The following is a 20,482-nucleotide window of genomic DNA, read 5'->3' as shown; positions in this document are numbered from 1 at the left end:
ATTATTTAACAGACATTTAGTGGTTCTACAAGAAGTTCCAGCATATAAATCCATAAAAACTTTTGAGGGAAACCTAAGGTTAACATACTACATACTTTCTGTCCATGTGTTTCAAAGGGTCAAAGTGATCAACTATTTCCAACTGTGGACTTCTTACACGTGACCTCTTACAACACACTGAGTAGGCAAATTCTATTCTCACATCATTATCAAGGACAATAACTCACAACACTGTGAATATATTTGTTTAACTGGGATTATGTTGTTCTTGGTCCAACTCTGAAATCCTGCTTATGTTTTTTATTTGCTGAAGAAGTCTTTGCTGCTTCGTTAACACTCCTCTCTGATTATGCTTTATTGTTTCATCCAAGGAGGTCTATGTGGTAGACACTGTGCTTCTCTTGACCTGTTTCCTGCATACTTGTTTGATTAAACAGAAAAAGGAAAACATCCATATTCTCATTGATTATTTTGTATTATGCTGTAATCATGTTCATAAAGAAGCTTTTCCACACTTTATGAGAAATAATATTGTCCAGGTCATGTATGCCCCTTAAGTTTTGTTTTGCACCTTGAATGAGCTTACATGCATGATACCTTTACTTCAAATAAGCAAGATACATGTTTGGACATTTACTTATCTTAAGATGCAACTTTAATATAACTGCAAAATATATGAAAAATTCTGTCCCATAAATACAAATTTAGAAGTGTTTTCCCCTGAAAGGTAGTTTTTATGAGAATGTATAAAAGGTATATGCAATGTTACACAAAACAAACCAACATCATGTGAAGAACACAGCAGGCAACAACTTTAATTATTAAACATCTAAATTAATTTAACATATTGTATCTGTTGTACTTAGATTAAATACTATACAATAACATATAGCAATGAACACTGTACATTGTTCTTGATATATTTGTGAATATATGTGTCTTATATATTCTCTGGCCTGAACAGAGAAACAGTTAGTTATTGAAAACAATGCCACATTGGTTTTTCCTAACTAACAGAAACACTACTAGCATTTATTCATTCATTATCTGTAAGCGCTTATCCATTTCAGGGTCAAGGTGTGTCCAGGGCCTACCTGGAAAAATTGGGCGCAAGGCAGGAACACACCCTGGAGGGGGCGCCAGTCCTTCACAGGGCAACACACACACACCTACGGACACTTCTTTGAATCACCAATCCACCTACCAACGTGTGTTTTTGGATTGTGGGAGGAAACCAGAGCTCCCGGAGGAAACCCACGCAGACACAGGGAGAACACACCAACTCCTCACAGACAGTCACCCGGAGCGGGATTTCGTGATGGATTAAATACTTCTTAAATTAATGCAGCACTACATGGCCCAAGGAAGTCAACCATGTTTCTCTAAGATTTCAACAAAAAGTTGGGAAAATGATCATCACCCTAACAGAAGGATATCACTGTTTATCTGGTATGATTATATATGATACTTTCTATTGTCAACTACTTGGTGTGCAAATATCCTATGCATCACAACAAAAGTACTGAAAAAACAAAATTATTCACAAAATGTTTTGTATGAATTATCAGAAAAAATGTTGGGTTTGCATGTAAACATGCTAATGTAGACTGTCTGTATTCATCTAAATGCATTTATAGACTCATAAAATAAAGAGAAAACAAAAACAGGAGAAACAAGTTCAAAGTCCATCTCCTCAGTTCTAATCTCAGTCATGAGACTTAACTGCTTGGCAAGCTGAAATTAATTTAACCTCTTCTTCCAATCATAATCCTAAAAACATAATCCCATTTTGCTGTATGCTGGAGACCTGATTTTCTTCCTCTTGGACTATACTGCAGTCCGTATTTAAATGTGCTGAAAGTGTTCATTGTTATCTTGGCCTTTTGTTTAGATGTCAACATAATGTTCTTAATGAACCTTAACGTCATTGTCACCTTAGCATGTCTATGAATTACTAATATAGTTTTATAATAAAGTAGACTTGAAAAACACCAGTCAGATCTGTGCAAATAGAGGTTTTTCACATCCCTTCTGAACATTTTGTGGGGAAAAATTTAATTATGTCAAAAAAGGACATTTTTGTATTAAACAATCTACATTTTCGTACCGGAGTTGCTCAGAGTCTGAATATCTTGAGTGGAATTTCTCAAAAATGTCCTCACAGTGAAGCACGACAGGCCTTCCATTAACAAAGTCGCAATGTTTACTATAATTCATTGCAAGAGAAAGATAACAGTTTATGATTATGAATCTGACATACAGACCCTGAATTAAAACACATTTATTCTCTACAAGTTACTTCAGATTCATCCCATTCCAAAAGCAACACACTTGATTCCCTGTTTGACACAGGTATGCAGAACCAGTGTACAGTTTAAAGGAAGCGAAATCAAAATCTTATTTCTTCATGTCACCAGAATAATGTACTTTCTAAAACCCATTATTCTGATGAATACAGTGTTGTGTATTCTACACAACACAACTGTGAAACCTACTCAGATTAGCATATTAAATATCTTCAGGAAATTCTGGGTGTAATGTACTAGGAACAGCTTAGCATAGAGCTAAGTTTCAGGGGGCCACATGTTTGTCTTGGGCTAAGCTTCCATTCTTTTTTGAAGACAAATAAAATTTTGTTTTCTAATTAATTTGGTTCAACACGTAAAGACTAATCATAATGAAGCTTCTAGTTAGAACTACAAAAAATACAACCATGCTAAAAAAAGGTTTACAGAACACAACAGTAGTCTTTCTCTACTTTTAACACATGACCTAGCTCAAAAGCCTGTTGAATAAGGTGTGGAAAAGCACAAAAATCGTGTGGGTATTGGGCACCCCACTGCTAACACTGCTTACCCATGTTAGTTGCAGGCCATCAGTAATCATTTCACTGTCAACAGTGCCTGTCCCAGGTAAACCGTTTCAGGATTTCTCAGCATTCATCTTCTGAACACTCGCCAAATTGCCCAACAAGATGAAGCCCCACAATTTTTATTTTCAAATTTAGTCTCAGGGCTGCAAAGCTTGTATTAATACCCCCCTCCCCCAATATTCATGTTCATTAAATGTAAATTTGCAATTAATTTTTATTACAAAGTGCCACTGGGATCACACTTCAAACCAACTGACTACCCCTAAATCCAAGTAATTATCTCAGAAAACTATACAAGACCAAGTTAAAAAAATGATTTTAATACAGAAATGTTGGCCTACTGAAAAGTATGTACAGTATTCACTCAATACTTTGACGGGACTTGTATTGCATGAATTACTGCATCAATTCGAGGCGGCATGGAGACGATCAGCCTGTGGCACTGCTGAGGTGTTATGGAAGCCCAGGTTGCTTTGATAGCGACCTTCAGCTCGTCTGCATTGCTGCGCTTAACTTTGAAAAGAACAAAAACAGCTTGCTGGGGATCCCAAGATGGATTAGGAACACAAATTCTTTCAAGGAACTAAAAATACAAACACTAGCTCTCAGTTTATATTCTGTAGTTGTAAACATAAGCACGGGTTAATTGATTAAAAAGATCAATAAACGTTATTGAACAACCTTTTCAGTTTATTGAAAAATATTTACAGGAAAAACAATATACATAATGGCTATTCAAAGACAAATATAAACCAAGAGGGGAAAAGGATATTAGAATCTAAGAGTAGGAGTTCTTTACATTAAAAGCTTAACATCACAAGAGAATGATGCACAAAGGCAAAGGCCAACTGGAAAACTACAACTAAAAACATACTTTAACAGAAAAACCAGTGCATCACCGATGGCAACCAGCACTGTCATATTCGGAAACAAGTTTGTAAAGTTTAATTTTCTTTCCCGTTTAAAAACAATAACCCATCTCTCACCAGTCATTTGACCCAATCCAGACATTAAAACTCATGCGCCAATGATTGGGCTGTCCATGGTGCAGCACAAAGCCAAAGTAGGGAAGCATTCAACATGGGTGAGGCCCTGAGAAACAGGGTGGGTCAGCCAGAGAGCTTAAAACATGTTGCAGCTAGGGTGTGAATTGCATAGATGAAAGTTATTGCTGCTCATCTTCTGGGCAGGAGTGCCAGGTCAGTCTCTCCTCATAGAAGGCAATAACTATCTGTGGGCAGCGGGTGTTGGCTTCTCTGGCTGGCACCAGGTCTGCCTCGTCCGAATCTTTCCTACAAAGCAGAAGAGAGACAGGATTTTCTCCATATGTTGTACACACAGCAATGATATATAAAATGTGACTAAAATTCTCTCTCCTTTCTACACATCAAACTGTGCTAGTGCATGCTGCCCCCTACTGTCTATGTTTATTTACAGCAGAAGCATTTAACTCTGGTCCTGGAATTAAGAGGATAGACTGGTGATATTAATTCACAAACACACACTTAAGTCAGTTATTAGTTGAGATGAATAAACCAAAGCAAAAAATCAAAAAATTAATTAAAAGTAGTTAAATTATGGACAGCTATAGTATTACAGAGAACCCCTAAATTATAGTATATTACCACTAATATCACAAAGAGAAAATATAAAAGGGTAAAGGATGAGGTGTTGAAGACTCGCCTACAGAACTACAGATTATCTCACCATTTCATCAAGAACATGAGTTCCCCACTACTATCTGTTGCTCCTATGATGCGCTCTGGCTCCAGATTTCTGGCAAATCCTCTTGGCTTTTCACTCTATAAAAACAGACTGTTATTTCTCAAGACCAAAATGAATAAATGGTACAACAATCAATACGTACTGTACTCACCATTTCCTTCTTCCTTTTGGCACTGCTCTCATCAGTCTCTGGTTCATCTGTGGATGACTTCCTCTTGTTGGAATCTGTTTTTTCTACCACACCTTTCTGTGATGTCAGGAATGCAGAGATCAATTCGGGGCAATCAAGATTTTCTTCAGGCTCCCATGTGTTATCAGTACTGGGGAGGGGAAAAAAGTTTTTAAAACATTGACAAAAATAACATACTCTATTGGGACAGGTGTCCAGAACCAAGCAGGTAATTTTGGTTTGATCATTTATGTTTGTAGTTTTCCCTTTGTTTCTTGGATTAAACAGCTAAAAGTGATTAGTGTAGTGAAAGAATGGTACTCAAGCATTATTTTTTTAAGAAAACTGCATACCACCAGATTAAAAATTCACAAAAATTACTAATGGACTAAAGGTTTAAAAAACACCACAGTCTGCATATCAGCATTTTGGCCCTCTGGGCCCAACTGCCCTGATGTACAATGTGGGCCTGTCTTTCTAAAATTAAACAAAAGCTTAATATACACAAATCCAATGAGAGGGTTTAATGTTGCTACAAATCAGATAGAAAGTGAACGAGAGTGGGGAAAAACAATTTATACTGAATGCAAAACATCAGTCGTCAGGAGACAAGCACACTACCTGCCTACAAAGCCAAGGTCATTCTAGCATGTTCAAAATAAAGTGTAGCACTGCTTCCTGAAATAACTATGGACTTCACAGGAAACGTTTGTTAGTAAATTTTGTTCAATAATTATTATTATTATTTTTTAAATAAGCTGAAAGACTCCTCTGACCACAGCACAATTCCACTGTAATTCAGACCACAAGAGAGAAGCCTGGGTCTATCACTGAGCAATATTCCTGCACAGAAGATATTTTTCATTCTCCTTGCGCAAATGAATTTCAGGTTTCATTCTTTGATTCAGAAACAGGCCCAGTTAAGTTAGTCAAGACCTTGTGGTATATTTAAAAAACACCCAAAATTGCATAGGAAACTTTGTGGTTTGTTATAAACTTTGACAATTCGGTCAATGTTAAGTTTGAACCTAGTTGTTCAAGCTAGGATAAACTTAACAGTTCAGTCAAAATGTTTGGCAAATTGTAGAAACAAGATCCTTCATTACCAGCAAAGGTAGACTTTTGGACCATCATTTTATACCATTTATAGTCACATTTCAAAACCATAAAAGCTGAACACTAACCAATCATATTTGGTATGCTCAAAGTTCATTACAATCAAATTTAAAAATGTGCTTTTATTTAAAACAATCATGTTGTTATTGAAAACATTAATATTTGTCAGTTAATAAACGTTTGGTAAAAATAAAAACCACATTTTTGCGTTTTACACATTTTGTGATTTGTACATCCAATATTAATATATAGGGCCATTCATACAAGTAGAACTGATATGATTTGATAGCAATGAAAATACTTTAAATGCACAAGGCGGCATTTATACACTTTGGAGAGAAATACTTACTCTGGGAAGCCTTTCCACTTGAGGAAAAACTCAACTTTGCCGTTCACGACTCGCTGATCAATCACCTTCTCCACCACAAATTCTTCGATTTCCTCCACTTCTTTTTTGGATTTGCTCACCTGTTTCTTACCCATATCAACCTGCAAAAAGCATATTCACATATGTTTAAATATTGCATGCATTTGTGTGGGATGTCTATTTGTCTTCATTAAGTGGGTCAGAGTGTCCTCATACACGAGGGCAGCGCCATTACGTGAAACACCGCGAAAACCTCGTGAACCGGTAACGTTAGATAACTTTACAGGAGAAAATGCTCCTGCCTGAGAGTGAGAGTTACTCTCGTTACTCTGCTTCACCAGTATCGGTCCAGCTATGAAGACATTTAATACGTCGTCACACGAGTTTATTTCCTAGTGCAGTTTATTACCCCCATCATACTGAAACCCGAGGTTCTGTTCAGAAGCCGCCGCTAACGATGGGCTGGAGAGACCAAACACGATTAGCGGATAATAGTCGCAAGCAGACAGTCTCACTTATGCATTGCAGCATAATATTAATGTATATTACCGTGTTTAGCCACAGACGAACCGTGCAGTAAAGTTAACGCGTTATCAACAGCGGCCAGTGTGGTTGTATTGCTAAGAGCTAATGCTAAGTGTTGCTAACGCTAGCGTTGCATCCCTCTGCGAGGCCTGGATTTAAATCGCGAATTGAGACATTAAACAGCTAGAGTTTTACATCAGTTCTTGGAGAGTTTTCTGTGTAGTACAGATCGCATGGCCAAAAAGCCTCTCGATATTAAACACATCACGTTAAAGTCAACGTCAGGATTAACAGGACTAACTGCTGCAGAGCTGGAGCCGGGGCACGACCCGCTGTTTTTCCACAAGCTAGACATAACACTACAACAAATATCAGGTCTAAAACATGGGATTTAATTCAAAATGCCGCTGTAATATCGACCGAAATGGTCACATTTGCGTCGACACCCACCACAAAAACTCGTTAAGAAGAAACCCGCACCACGACCGCGTCCTGCCGGCGGTGAGCCGCGTGTGCCGCATGCGCGCCAAAACAAGCGAACAAAAGCGGAGCGCAGGAACAGCCGGGCGGGACTCGCCGCGCCGCAGTAAACGCTCAGAGACCGGGACAGGCTCAGATAGAGCGCGGCCTGCCTAGCTCCGCGGCGCAGTTAACGGGAGAATCTCACTTACTTTGGCTTTCGATATAAAGGTCTACAAAGAAGAAACGCTGCAAGCTGGTTGTCTTCTTCTTCGAGGCTTTTCCTGGCCACGCGCCAACGAACAGCGTCTTCGGGCCTCGGCTAAACAGGGAGCAGAAACGTGCTCCAAGGCTCGGCCCTGGCTCGCTCTTAACCAATCACAGCACGAGGATAGCAAGGGGGCGGGGTCCCACACCGTGAAGAGTTCTGTAAAACACCCTGAAAACAATAGACTCATCAAGGGTTCTCCAGAGAACCGCGAACACTAACTGGGAAACACAAAAATATCTTCAAGTTCTGATGTGAATGGGTGTTTGAGGAACTTATAAAACACAGCAGAACCAAAAGGGTTATGCCTTAGTGGCAAGTCAAAGTATCCCATTGGTAAGACTGTACACTACTAACTCCACACTCTTAAAACAACATAGGTATTTTTTTATTTTAAAATTACAGCTAATGAGTTATTGTGATGCTCCATTGACCTGTAATATGGAAAAAAAAGCCTCTGTAGTTGCTAATTTGGACTCAGCCCTGCATGAACTGCACCATGTAACCCCCCCCCCCCCCCCCAATCTTAACTACTGTTCCTTTAAAATGTTTTTATTTAATTAAATGTATATATATATATATATATTAGTCCTGCACCCAGCGATCCTGGGTAGCCTCCGGACCCACGGCTACCCTGAACTGGATAAGTAGTTACAGATAATGAATGAATTATATATATATATATATATATATATATATATATATAAGGTGAACACTAAAACAGCCATTTGATTGCATAGATTGTGAACTGTTAAGCATTAAACACTTGTTATCTTTGATATAACATTTTTAAAATCTATTTTAAAATAGTTATTCACAAACAAAAAGAAAAAAAAACTGGTTTCATTATTGTTACAACTAAGAGCCCTTCAACAATACATTGCTCTGGTACAATTATAATCAGGTCCCTTGTATAGTATTCATTCATTCATTATCGGTAACCACTTATCCAGTTTAGGGTCACGGTGGGTCCAGAGCCTACCCGGAATCACTGGGCACAAGGTGGGAACAAACCAAGGAGGGGGGCGCCAGTTCTACGCAGGACGACACACATTCACACATTCCCCTTGTACAGTATATACTGACAAAATGGTACACCCATGTAAAACATCAGTCAACATTACACAGACAGCCCCAATGTTTCTTCATCTCCTAAAGGCCTCTTTCACAAACTGCCAAAAGATGTAGTAATAGATAATTTTAAAATATGATAAGCAAGCAGTAGTGTATATTTACACAAACCATGTACTTGAGTAGTACAAATTATAGATACTCAAGGTAAAATATTACTCCAATAAAAGTAAAATTCCTCATTGTAGATCTCCACTTGAGTAAAAATACAAGTCTTTACTGTGCTTAAGTATCAAAAATAAAAGTACCATGACATATGGCTCTAATGTCCTATTCTAAGCTTTGTAACAAGACTCATGCTTAACATATTGTAGGTGAAAAGACTCTATTGTCACTCGTTTCTCCAGTCTGTTTGAAATTCAGTGGTTTGGCAGTGTAATTGCAGTGACACAGATGCCAACGCACAAGTATAAACTTTCACAATGGCATAGGACTCTTATGCATTATATAGTTATTTTCTCATTTAGGAACATCACTCAAGATTTTTTTAGTGCAATTAACTTTTACAGCACTCTACTGAAATAGTAGAGAGGTAGAGAGGGGAAGGGAAGGGGTGGTTTCGTAGCCTCCCCTAAAAATTACATAGTGCAGTTTCTGCAGTGCTGAGCTAAGAGTAGCAACCACAGAGGCTCTATTCTCTCTAATATAGGTCAGTGAAGCATCACACTAATTTGAAGCTGTAATTTTAAAGTAAACATTTAATATAGTGTTCCTTTAAGCTGTTTTGTCTACATAGTTGAAGAGTATAGTTTGAGTGATTTCTGCAATTCTGAGACACCTGTTATTCTGACTTTTATGTCCTCATTTATACCTCTGTACTGATTTTTGGGGTTTGGAATATTTCTTCTGGATCACATATTGTGTTTAATAAATCTCTCTAACTGACTCTCACCCCTGGTGAGTGATTTGTAACAACTACAAATCCTTAAATCGCGTATATGAATGAATAGTATTTACTGATGACTCAAATACAGCCAAACATTAAATGGCACAAATCATTTGATTAATTCATAATGGTTGTAAGAACTCAAAGTGATTACTTACAGTCTCAAATTCACACAACAGTTGCTAAAAACAAAGTCTGGCTTTGGCATTATTGGGTTTAGACTGAGAGAAATATTTTGACTTGTTTTAGTGTGATGACTGTGTTTGTTCGTTTCCTAGCAATGGTGCCGCTGTGTGGCAAGGCGAGCTGTGTGGAGCAGGGAGATTTGTTCAAATATGTTACGGTTTTGGTATGTTCACACATAAACCAAAAGGAATGGCAGATTGTCATAACGTAGTTGAGTAAAAAGTAAGATATTTGACTTTGAAATGTAGTGGAGATAAAGTAAATGTTGTCCAAAATGAAGACACTTCAGTAAAGTACAGATGTTTAACCAAGTACAGTAATAAATTGCATTTACTTCATTACTATCCACCACTTGAAGCTAGTGATGTACAGGCATATTCTATTTGAGAAATAATAGCAACTAAATGAGAAAATACTGTCATTTTCAATAACTACTTAATTTATAATTTGAAGGCAATTCATGTTTTGCACCAAGCTCTAGAAAAATCAGTGTTTATGACCTTTATACATCGCAAGTTAGCGTTATGCAATCTGCATGCTTAAAATTACTCATTTCAAACTGGCATGTTATTTCATACTTCCTTGTATTTTTCAAAACTTCAAAATATATGCTATCAGTTTTAAGTGTAATGTACATTTGCACATTTTTGTAGGCATTTGTATATTCTAACCTTTCAGAAGTCACAAAAGCAAATTTAGCACATTATTAGCAAATTTAGTTAGCACAACGCTAACTAGCATCTGAGGATACAGCAGGAAAAAAAAAAGTTAAACATAAGTTTCCAATGCAGAAGTGCAAGTGCTTGCTAGACTGTCAAGGGGAAAATGTGAACATGATTTGTATATTTCGTTTAAAGAATGAAAAATGCTAATTTCAGGGGGCCTGCTAAAGCATGTGCATAACTGAGGTAAAAGCAGATTTGTAGATGAATAACTTGACCATTTTATATCCAAACTGCATGACAGACTGGGCAGTCAGACTATTCAAATTGATTTTCTGGTTATTAACCCATAATGCTTTTCTGCCTGTACATGTGCATTATGTTGCTAACTTTTAGATATGAATCACAGCAATGTTACACTGAAAGGTTCTGAACCAATTCCGTCATTATGGAGCAAATCATATTATACAGTGAAAGGTTGCACAATTTAATTCACACCCAAATAATTCTCTCACGATCAGGCCAAAGTGTACAAGAAAACCCTGAATGCAAATCACAAATTTCTTTTCCTCCTTTATTTATCTTTTAAAAAAATCTTATGTAAAACAAAGCAAGATTTGCACTGCTTTTTTCAGAAGCTTCGTTTGTATGGGGTGAAATCAATTCCTCCCCTTTACAACACAGAACAGAAAAGCAGAGGGGACAGAGATGGGTTTAGGCTAATTCTCTCGCTTTCATTCATCTTTTCTCTTTAACTTTGGTGACCTATTGGCCATGTGAGGTAGAAAAAAATCACCTAAAAAAGAAATCACCACTCCAAGCTACAAAAGGTTTAAATGGCCATCTGTAATTTTTTGTGCTCGTCAGGGACAAGGCATATGTCAAGTTTGAAGCTGAAGTGAATTTTCATTCAAAACATGGGTAACTGGCAATAAAAATTAAAGACAATCATCAAAACATACACATCCTCCCATAAAAACCAATAAAAACAGTAAAAGGCCAACCAAAGACTTCTAACTGTTCGTGTACTAGTAAATTGAACAGGTAAAAATGGAGTTATCCAAGGAATAAGTCCAGAGAGTAACAGTCTTAAGGTTGTAAATACTTGGAGAACAAAAGCATTGCATAACGAGATGAATAGAAAGTGTAATCACTGTTGTAAATACATGTCATTGTGTAAGCCCCATTAGCAGGCAGACTCAGACCCGGACACTCCTTTGCCCACAATCTCAAGGCTGAGACAGCAACTAGCCAGCAGGAGACAACAGAGTTGTGTGTTTGTGCCAACCATAGCAGTGCAAAATTATATAATGCAACTATGCTTATGGAGATGTGATTCACTCTGTTCTCAAGGGCAGCAAATGGCAAAGTTTAATTTACACAAACTAAATTAAAGTCATAGTTAATGGGAACTCATCTTGTCAAAGAAGCAACAGCAATGAAAGAGAGATTTGTTTTTTTTTGGCAGTCATCCTGTGACTACGTTGCCCCTTACTTCTACTTTTATATCAGTTGCAAAGAAAGTTACTTAGTAATGTTAATTTCCGTTTGCAACCAAACTAAAAAAAAAGAAAAAGAAAAAAAAATTCTTCAGAAAGTCATTTTTTAAACAAATGCTCTTAGGAGACACTCCAGTGTTTTGCTATGTTCTTTCCAGCAGAGAACTGTAGTTTCTGGAACTATAATGTAAAATCATCAACAGTTTTTCTGTCCTCATGTGAAGTCAAGAATAGCTTGCGTGAATCCAAGAATAATACGAATGATCCGGAAATATCCCACGACAGCTAACTGCAGGAAAGAAATTTCAGTAGACCTAGTCCAAATAGCCCTTCAGGAAGCACACATATACATACTGTACAAGCACACACACACACACACACATATATATATTGTAAATATAACTAGTCTCTTAGGGTTTTTTGTCCTTCTTCCTCTTTACAGTCTTGCCACCTGTAGTGGTCGATCTTGCTGTGTGGGTTCGAGGTCGCACCACTATCCGTCCATTTGCACCAAAGTGAATTGTATATTGCTGTGGGCTCAGAGGCTGTCCATACTCATCCCGCAGCTGACTCAACACGTCCTGTGAAAGAGCTTCAAAACTCTCAGCTGCAGCCGAAAGAGCCTTTGTGGTCTGAGACCTCTCCCGCAGCAGGGCATTCCTCCGAGCTGTGAGAGCATCCACCTCCCCCTGGAGACCCAAGATTGCATCCAACTTCCTTTTTCGGCAGTTCTGGGCAGCTAACTTGTTCTTTCCTCGTCTGCGCACATCCCGCAATAGCGTGACCTCGGACATAGACAGGCCTCGTCCTTCTAGCAGCTCCAGGAAGTCCTCCACTGGCATGTTCACTATTTGGGAAGCAGAAAATGGAAGACCCAAAGCCTGCAAACGCCGCCCATCCCGACTCAGCTCTTCTGGTTCGCATTCATCCTCACTTAGCATTTCTTGTTTAATACCTTTCAAAGGTGGGGACCAGCTCTGAGGGGTGTGGTCTTCAGGCATCTGTAGGGAGTAAGTGTGGTCATGCCAGATGTTCTCATTGAGGTTCACTGGTGTCCAATCATAGCATGCTGATGCACAAGCTCCTCCCTTAGTAAAGACTGACTCTACTTCACTGCTGTAACCTGTGGCTCCACCTTCATCTTCACAAAATGAATCAGATGATGATGAAGAAGTTGATGAAGTAGAGGCTGGGCTTCTAGAACTGCTCTCCAGGGACAGACCAGAGTCTGAGTCAAAGTCTTCCAGCCAAAGAGACTCTATGCTGTCCTCTATTCTATTAAGCATCTGTGGGTCCATGCTGCCCAGTCCATCTAGACCCAGCAGATTTATCTGTTCAAAAACAGCCTCGTCCAGATAACCACCCACCGCTGAGTGGGAGGTTTCATTGTGAGAGCTGTTCGCTGATAAGGAGAACAGAGGCATTGGCAGGGCGCTAGCTGCTTCTGGTGGAGAGTCTGAGTGAGAAGAGTTAGTTGACTCGAGACGGAAGAGTGATGTGCTTTGGTGAGACGTGGCCTGTGATTCACCTCTAGGTGGGTCAGGCCTATAATCACCACCACCAGTTACCATTGCATCTTGAAGGCTGGCATTGTAGCTGATAGGATTTTGGAGATCCACATCCAGATCAGGCATGTGCTGTGGGACCAAGGAGTCAAAATCCTGGAGAGAGAGGGGAAAAATAAATAAATAAATAAATGTATAAACACATTTTGTATATACATACACATACATACATAAAATCAAGGCATCAGAGTAATTATTAACTTATTGATTTTGCAGCAAGGAACATTTGCAGAATGTGTGACAAAAGAAACCTTTATTTATTGAGAAGTAACTGGCACCCGGTTTACTGGGTCAAAGTTAAGCCAACGTTAGCTCTTTCTTCATTCAACACAACAAACTCAGCTCAGAAAATGAGCTGTTTAAAAAATCTGTTTTTAAGCACAGGATTATTAAAATAAAAACATGCAGGGAATGATTACTCCAGGACAAGGATTTAGAATGAAGATATAGTCAGAATTAATATAAATATGCATAGGCTTCATGTATGGCAACACTGTTTCACATACAAGCTGTTACTCAACTAAGTGCCATCATGCTTTCAGCAAAATATTTCCATGTTTATTTGAGGATCTAGTCCTATGAGTCAAAGTATAGAGCTATGGAAAAACACTAGTGGAATAATGAAAATTTCCTGCATATTAGAGGTCTCACTATAATATTCTGCTGGCAGTACATTTTGAGACAGGGGGAACAAGGGTGAAGTCCAAAAGGTGTAGGTCAAGGGTGCCTGTTCAACCCTATTACAGGATATGTTATTATATCCTTTACTTCCATCACTCCTGGCTATCAATTAAAGCATGGGTCTTCAAACTATAGCACAAATGCCATATATGGCATGCTGCTTTCTTTTGGTTGGCCCTTAAAATACAGCAGCAAAGCATGTTGTCTGGCCAAGGGCATTGAGTTGTGTAGATACGGTATAGCCATGTCACAACTAGGGCCCACTCAATTGTCCCTAGTATACGGTCCGTCAGTGTCTACTAATGTATTTGGTACAAACAATTAAAAGGGAACATCTACAATTTTGGGGAAACACAGTTCTGTTTTGTTACATTCAGATGCCCTGCATCATTTAATGTGGCATTTAATGTGTGTTTGAGAGGAAATAAATGTTGTTGTACGTGGCTGAAGATTTGTTTGTCTGTAAGGTTTTATTCACTGTTTGAATTACCACAGAAACTCGTTTGTAACTCGAATTTAGTTTTGTAGCACTTTTGGTAAGGCAGTTAGCCATCTCCCAATTTTGGGGACTTACCTTAAGTGATCCAAAACAGCAAAAATAAGTAAATATTACCCAACTATGGAGCATGAATAGTTAGTTTGTATTTAACACCATATCTGCCCATAGGATCATATTCATGGAAAGAAAAGTAGTAAGATGTAATTGATTTACTAATACATTTTATTTTAGATATGTTGAGGCTGCCATCAATTTAAGTTTGTCATGCATTAAGTTTTGTTACTGACAGGATTTTTAGGAGTGCTGACGCTTCTGTATTATTGAATAATACAAAATCAGTACAACATTAAAGGTTTAATTGAGAGCATGAATAAAGCAATATTCTCATTTCAGTTTGTGTGTTTTAATGTTTGGAGTGGTCTCCTTTGTCTAAAAAAAAAGCAAATGGTGAGGAAACACCTGATTTTTTATTTATTTTTTAAAGGGTTATTTAATTACAATTATGAATGTCACTTAAGATCTCTTTTTCTACTCCGAATCCCCACTCCCAAACTCACACAACTAACAGGATTGGTTTTGCTGTTTCTCCCTAACATGCGACAGACTGAGGCAGTAAGGTCACAAAAAGCTGTAAGCACACGGCTGCGTGAGAGATGCTGTCCACATTGGCTAAGATACTGTTTTAGGGCCACTTCAATCCAGCTATTCTGGAAATTCAATATCTGTGCTTTTCAGAAAGAAGTTTTCCCGATGTGCTCATACATGGGTACCATAAATCTCAATGTAGATGTGCAAGTGTAATGACCTGCCATACCGTACTCCACAATGTCTTAACGTTTTCAAAATATTAGGACTTTAATCAAAATAAAAATGCCTTTATGACATGGTATATAGTTTTATTTGCCTATACATTTTTTTTCTCCGGCTCCCAGATAAACTGAAAAAAATGTGAGCTGGCTCTTTGATTAAAAAGTCTGAGGACCTGCGATTTGAAGTCTCCATTAGGCTACGTTCACACCACAGGTAAAAGTGGCCAATTTCAATATCAAATCTATCAACTCTATGTAATGTCTCAACAGATCACGCTCCTAAACTGAACAAAAGGACAATGCTTCAGGCTCTGACCAGAAGGAAATGTCCATCTGCTTCAAACTGGTGTTTTACTACTGTACTATATTGCAAAAATGAGCATTTTCTTTATTCTAAATAAGCTCTATGCTAAAAACAGTATTAATAAAAGCCTTTAAAAAGATATTAAACAATTTCCATATCCTAAACACCTCAAATTAAAATTAAAATGCTTTGGACCAGAGTCCATGTATAATTTTCAATGACCAGAGTGACATAGAATATGCATGAATTCTGATCTGGCTGTTTAGACAGAGCCGTGTTGCTGCAAAATGAATATGGATCAGATTTTAATTCCAAATACGAAAGCGCCACAATTCTTCTGTTCACACAGCCACTCACATCGGTGTTACATATAAAGTACAAATTGGATTTGGTCCACTTTTACCTGCAGAGTGAATGTATCCTTAGATAAAAACTGGATGGTACAAGACCTCTAGGAACAGGACAGTGTGGCCTTTGTAAATTTGCTATTCATTTGTTTTGTTTCATTGTCCTTTGTGAAACCATATTTGAGTAATCCTCCTTTTTGTATTATTTATGTGACAGTTAGCTTCAGTGTTACATGACATCAAGACATTCAGAGATAATGCTACTCACATCAAAATCTGACAGGAGATCCTGCCAGCCAGAATGGAGCTCAAGTCCAGATAAAGGAGGCGGCAGTGCACTGCTGCTAAACAAACCCTGAAAAATCAAATTTGAACACACATTCTTTTAAAACAGTTCTTAAACTGTCCACATGCAATAATTATTTAAATACATATCAAATAACATATCATATAATAAAAGCAAAGAAATAAACCTGTGTAGCCTACCCCTTGCTCCAAATTTGAGCTGTGAGTGAGCTGGTTCAGTGGGTTAAGACTGATCTCTTCCTCCTCATCTTTTATAGCTTCTTCTGTTTGGCTTAAACATGCTTCCTAAAATGAGAGTTACAAAAAAAGTTACAAAAACTTTTAAAACAAACAAACAAAAAAATAAATACAAATCAGCAATAGAAGAAAAATGTGTAAGTTCACTCACTGAACTTTGAATGCTATTGCCAAAAAACAATCTGTGCGCAGAACACAATGTAAAAGAACAATAAGGGACATTTCCTACTACAGTAATTGCACCGTACCTGCTCAGAAATGTCTGCAGACAATTAAGAAAAAGATACAAAAAAGAAAATCTCTCATACACAAATATACATACATACATATACATATATATATATATATGTATATATATATATATATATATATATATATATATATATATATATATATATATATATATATATACACACACACACGCGCGATTTTACAAAGCTTATTTACGTTTTCCACGGCCCGAGCTGGTGAATGACTATCAAGTCATTAGACCCTTAATAAGTTTTGTAACACAGGTTTTAAAGCAATATTTCAAAAAACGCAATTAATACAATTTTTTTTACCCCAGATATATCTGATCACCAGAGATAGGTTTGGCTTTATCTTTATTTCAGGACTGGAAATCTATTATAAGAGGCTGGGGTTGTTAACAAGTAATGGTGGCATAAGTTCAGCCATCATTACAAACATAATGAGACATAAGAATGCAGTTTGTAAAATATGTCAAACATATTATGTGGTACCTCTATGGTGAAGTGAATGTCATTTATTGATGTTTTTATTAATTTTGTTCATTTGATAACCCTACAGAGTGATTATCCATTAGATTACTTGATCCTCATAACTCCAGAGCAAAACGAAAGTAAACCAACAGAAGAAATACTTTTGGTTGCTATGAAAATTAGATGTTTGTGGGACACCTTCATATAATACAGAGGTTCCAGACCAATTTAAGAGTTCTTTCTAGAGCCTTAAACACAATAGTTTGCTACTAAAAAAAATGTTTATTGTGTCTACATGAGTAATAATTTCATTAATTTAAGAATACTCAAAAATGCTGCAGAAGCCACATAGGCCACATTTACACATTTGTTTAGATCTTCTCATAACACTAAGATACAGCATCTGTGCATGTGTTCTCTTTCTAAAACCCCCCCAAGGTCAAGATGACAGAAAAATGTGATCTACTAATGACATGTGTGTGTGTGTGTCTGTCTGTCTTGGGATGCCTGACAAATGCAACAGAGCCTGTGGGAGCTTTCATACTTGCCACCAATGCAAAAACAAAGACTTAAAATGCATAAACCTGTGGAACTATTTTTCCTCTCTTAAGACCAATTGTTACAGCAACTGACAAGCCAAGTTTTGGTAGCTCTAAAACAGGAATCTACAAAGTGTTCCATCTTCCTGTAGTGCTAGCTTTGGGGTGAATCTTGCTCTAATTCAGCAATTTCTGTTTGGAGGTTCATGATTTCTGAAGTGAAAAAGAGAGGTTTGCAGAGGGTTTTCAGCCCAAGGGAGTTACACAAAGTGACTGAAATAAAGTGACTAGACCTAGCTCTGCCTGGACTTGATTTAACCACTAAAACAAGACCCACCTAGCTACCACTCCTACGTTAGAAAAAAATAGGTTCTTATGAAACTGCCTGTGGCAAAGTTAGCATGTTCAGCATGCAACTTAATAATGATTGTATTTAGCACTCAACCTGTATAGCTGGTTGGTAAAAGCAGTTTTATTTAGGTTCAACACTATCTTTAGTGTGTAGGTTAATATAAAACTAAACTCCGCCCTATGTTTTAAATGCTAGGCAATTTCAAAACTAATTTCTTTCTTTTCTTACCCATTCGGTAGCCAGACTGCCACCCTAAGCCTGACTTTGTTGTTATGGTGACCGTTAAAATAACAGGTGGGCTGCTCAGTTAGTGTTAGCTTTAGTGCGTAGCGCACAGTGTCAGGCATTGTTCTCAAAGGGAGGACAAAAAAAATTCAGAAAATAACAAGGCGAAGTTCTTAGGCTAGCTTACTAACTTGGCTAAAAGAATAAAAAAATAAATAAAATCTTTAGATATCGTTTCACCTCCGTATCTAACGCAGACATTACTACTGACACGTGTATTTAACAAACTTAATTAGCTTGTGAACGTTAGTTGTTAGCAAGTTCATCCGCCAACTGTCGTTTCACTTTCGGGTTTGGTTCTCGTGTACACACGTTTGCTATTTAAGGATCTATTAATGAACTGGATGTATTCGGTAAACAGTCCAATAAACGTTTCTTTAGGATTTGTGAATCCTACGGTTACTTAATTTAACTTATGGCATGAGGTAAACCGGCTAACAAAGACAGCGGATCAAACCGCAGAATCCCGTGCTATAGGCCGCCGTTAAAAGTAACGTTACAGTTCGTTAGTAACGTTACAGTCGGTGTATTCCAGTATTACAGTCTAATGTTATGTGGTCTGAACTTCATTCTTCAACTGAATATACATTATTTGACGTTAGCCGGCTTTGCTAACTTAAGAAAGTTTTAGTCTCACGGAGCTAGTGACTAACTCACTGAATTATTGTGGTCAGCCTCATGTAAAACGTTGTCGGCGAGCTGGTCCGGTTCCCCGTGGTCGCTGCTAGGTTGGTCCCCGGGCTCCAGCTGCACCAGCCACGCACTGAGGTGCGTGTGGAAACGGGCCGGAGAGCCCAGAGAGCGGACCTCCTCCAGCAACCGTCGGCTCCACACATGGTGACTGTCAAACTCGGGGCATTTAGGGTGGACCAGATACCCGTCCGCCGTGTCCCGGTACTGGTGGAGCGGAGTCTGAATGAACGCCGAGCTCGGGCCTCCGTCAGCCTCGATTACCAGTGGAGAGAAGTAGCCGTTCAGGTACGAGTCCACATCCACGCGAACTCCGATCAAACTCAGCAGGATCGTGAACTGAATCAGACCCTCCGTAAAATATTTCTTCATGTGGTGCATATTTCGGGTTCAGGTTAATCTCAGGCCGGCCTCGCCAGAAAAGAGCGCTCGGTCCTCGTTTTTGCCGTTAAACAAAGAGCCCAAACAAAAGGGAGCACGCCGTTGGCTCCTCTCCTGTCAGACAAAGGGAACAGCCCAGACCGGCTCTAAAAGATCAACACACACTGCACCGGCTTCTGGCAACTTCCTCACATCACACCACAGCCCCCCGCCGCTGCTGCATGACCCTTACTCTGAGACCACCAAAACAGACACACGCGCATCACTTCTGAGAACCTCTGGGGTTAGTGTTCGCCTCAAAAACAGATTTTTCGGTCAAAGTGTTCTATTAATGTTCCTGAAAGTCTCGAGGTCTAGGTCCCTTCGTCGGACCGCGAGGAGGAGACAAATACTAATTTGCATAATCGTAGGACTCCCATCGCAACAAAGTCTGATTGGACCATCCTCTGTCGCTGTCACTTCCACAGCCAATCACGAAAGCCCGTGTTGACAGCTCATATTTAGACTATTAAGGGCTCTGTATGTTAAGAGTCCTGGGGACAGGGCAAGAGTCAGCAGAGTTGGAGTATGAAAATAAGAATGTAAATCAGGTAATGTTCATGAAGCAGCTGCTGGAATTCAGTATTCAGACACAAGAGGAGAAAATACATGGTTCAAGCAGTTGTGATGCAACATCCGGACCCTCCCTCAGAGATTTGACCTACTAACCCGGTTCACTTCTTTCTCCAGACAACAGAGGGGGCACTACGAGGGTCTGGAGAGTAACGGGAAATCTACACATAAATAAAAAGTAAATCAATGGTGTGATGTGAAACTCTATTCTTGAAAAACTGACTGCTTCAGATTTATTTATTTACAGTGGTGGCGATAGGTGTTGTGACTTGTATAGCACAATTTATT

At 38.5% G+C, this 20,482-nt stretch overlaps 2 protein-coding genes across 3 annotated transcripts; both read right to left on the bottom strand.

Moving 5' to 3' along the window:
- Positions 1-3,568: 3,568 nt before the first annotated feature.
- Positions 3,569-7,450, bottom strand: cbx3a (chromobox homolog 3a (HP1 gamma homolog, Drosophila)). Of its 2 annotated transcripts, none has more exons than XM_066674422.1 (5): positions 7,446-7,450; positions 6,232-6,371; positions 4,749-4,917; positions 4,580-4,674; positions 3,569-4,164 (listed from the first exon to the last, which is right to left on the bottom strand). In XM_066674422.1, the coding sequence occupies exons 2-5, from the start codon at positions 6,363-6,365 to the stop codon at positions 4,038-4,040; spliced, it is 525 nt and encodes a 174-aa protein (XP_066530519.1). In that variant the 5' UTR covers positions 6,366-6,371; positions 7,446-7,450; the 3' UTR covers positions 3,569-4,037. The 2 variants fall into 2 exon arrangements, with proteins under 2 accessions (XP_066530519.1, XP_066530518.1); XM_066674421.1 differs by lacking the exon at positions 7,446-7,450 and adding an exon at positions 7,225-7,396.
- A 3,137-nt stretch (positions 7,451-10,587) lies between these two features.
- nfe2l3 (nfe2 like bZIP transcription factor 3) lies at positions 10,588-20,023 on the bottom strand. The gene is made up of 4 exons (XM_066675713.1): positions 19,169-20,023; positions 16,557-16,661; positions 16,339-16,425; positions 10,588-13,526 (listed from the first exon to the last, which is right to left on the bottom strand). The coding sequence occupies exons 1-4, from the start codon at positions 19,580-19,582 to the stop codon at positions 12,276-12,278; spliced, it is 1,857 nt and encodes a 618-aa protein (XP_066531810.1). The 5' UTR covers positions 19,583-20,023; the 3' UTR covers positions 10,588-12,275.
- Positions 20,024-20,482: the final 459 nt, after the last annotated feature.

The sequence above is a fragment of the Hoplias malabaricus genome, chromosome 6 (genome assembly GCF_029633855.1).
Source record: "Hoplias malabaricus isolate fHopMal1 chromosome 6, fHopMal1.hap1, whole genome shotgun sequence".
Lineage (NCBI taxonomy): Eukaryota > Metazoa > Chordata > Actinopteri > Characiformes > Erythrinidae > Hoplias > Hoplias malabaricus.
The sequence above is the reverse complement of the archived record's forward strand: the minus strand, read 5'-3'. Positions and strand labels throughout refer to the sequence as shown.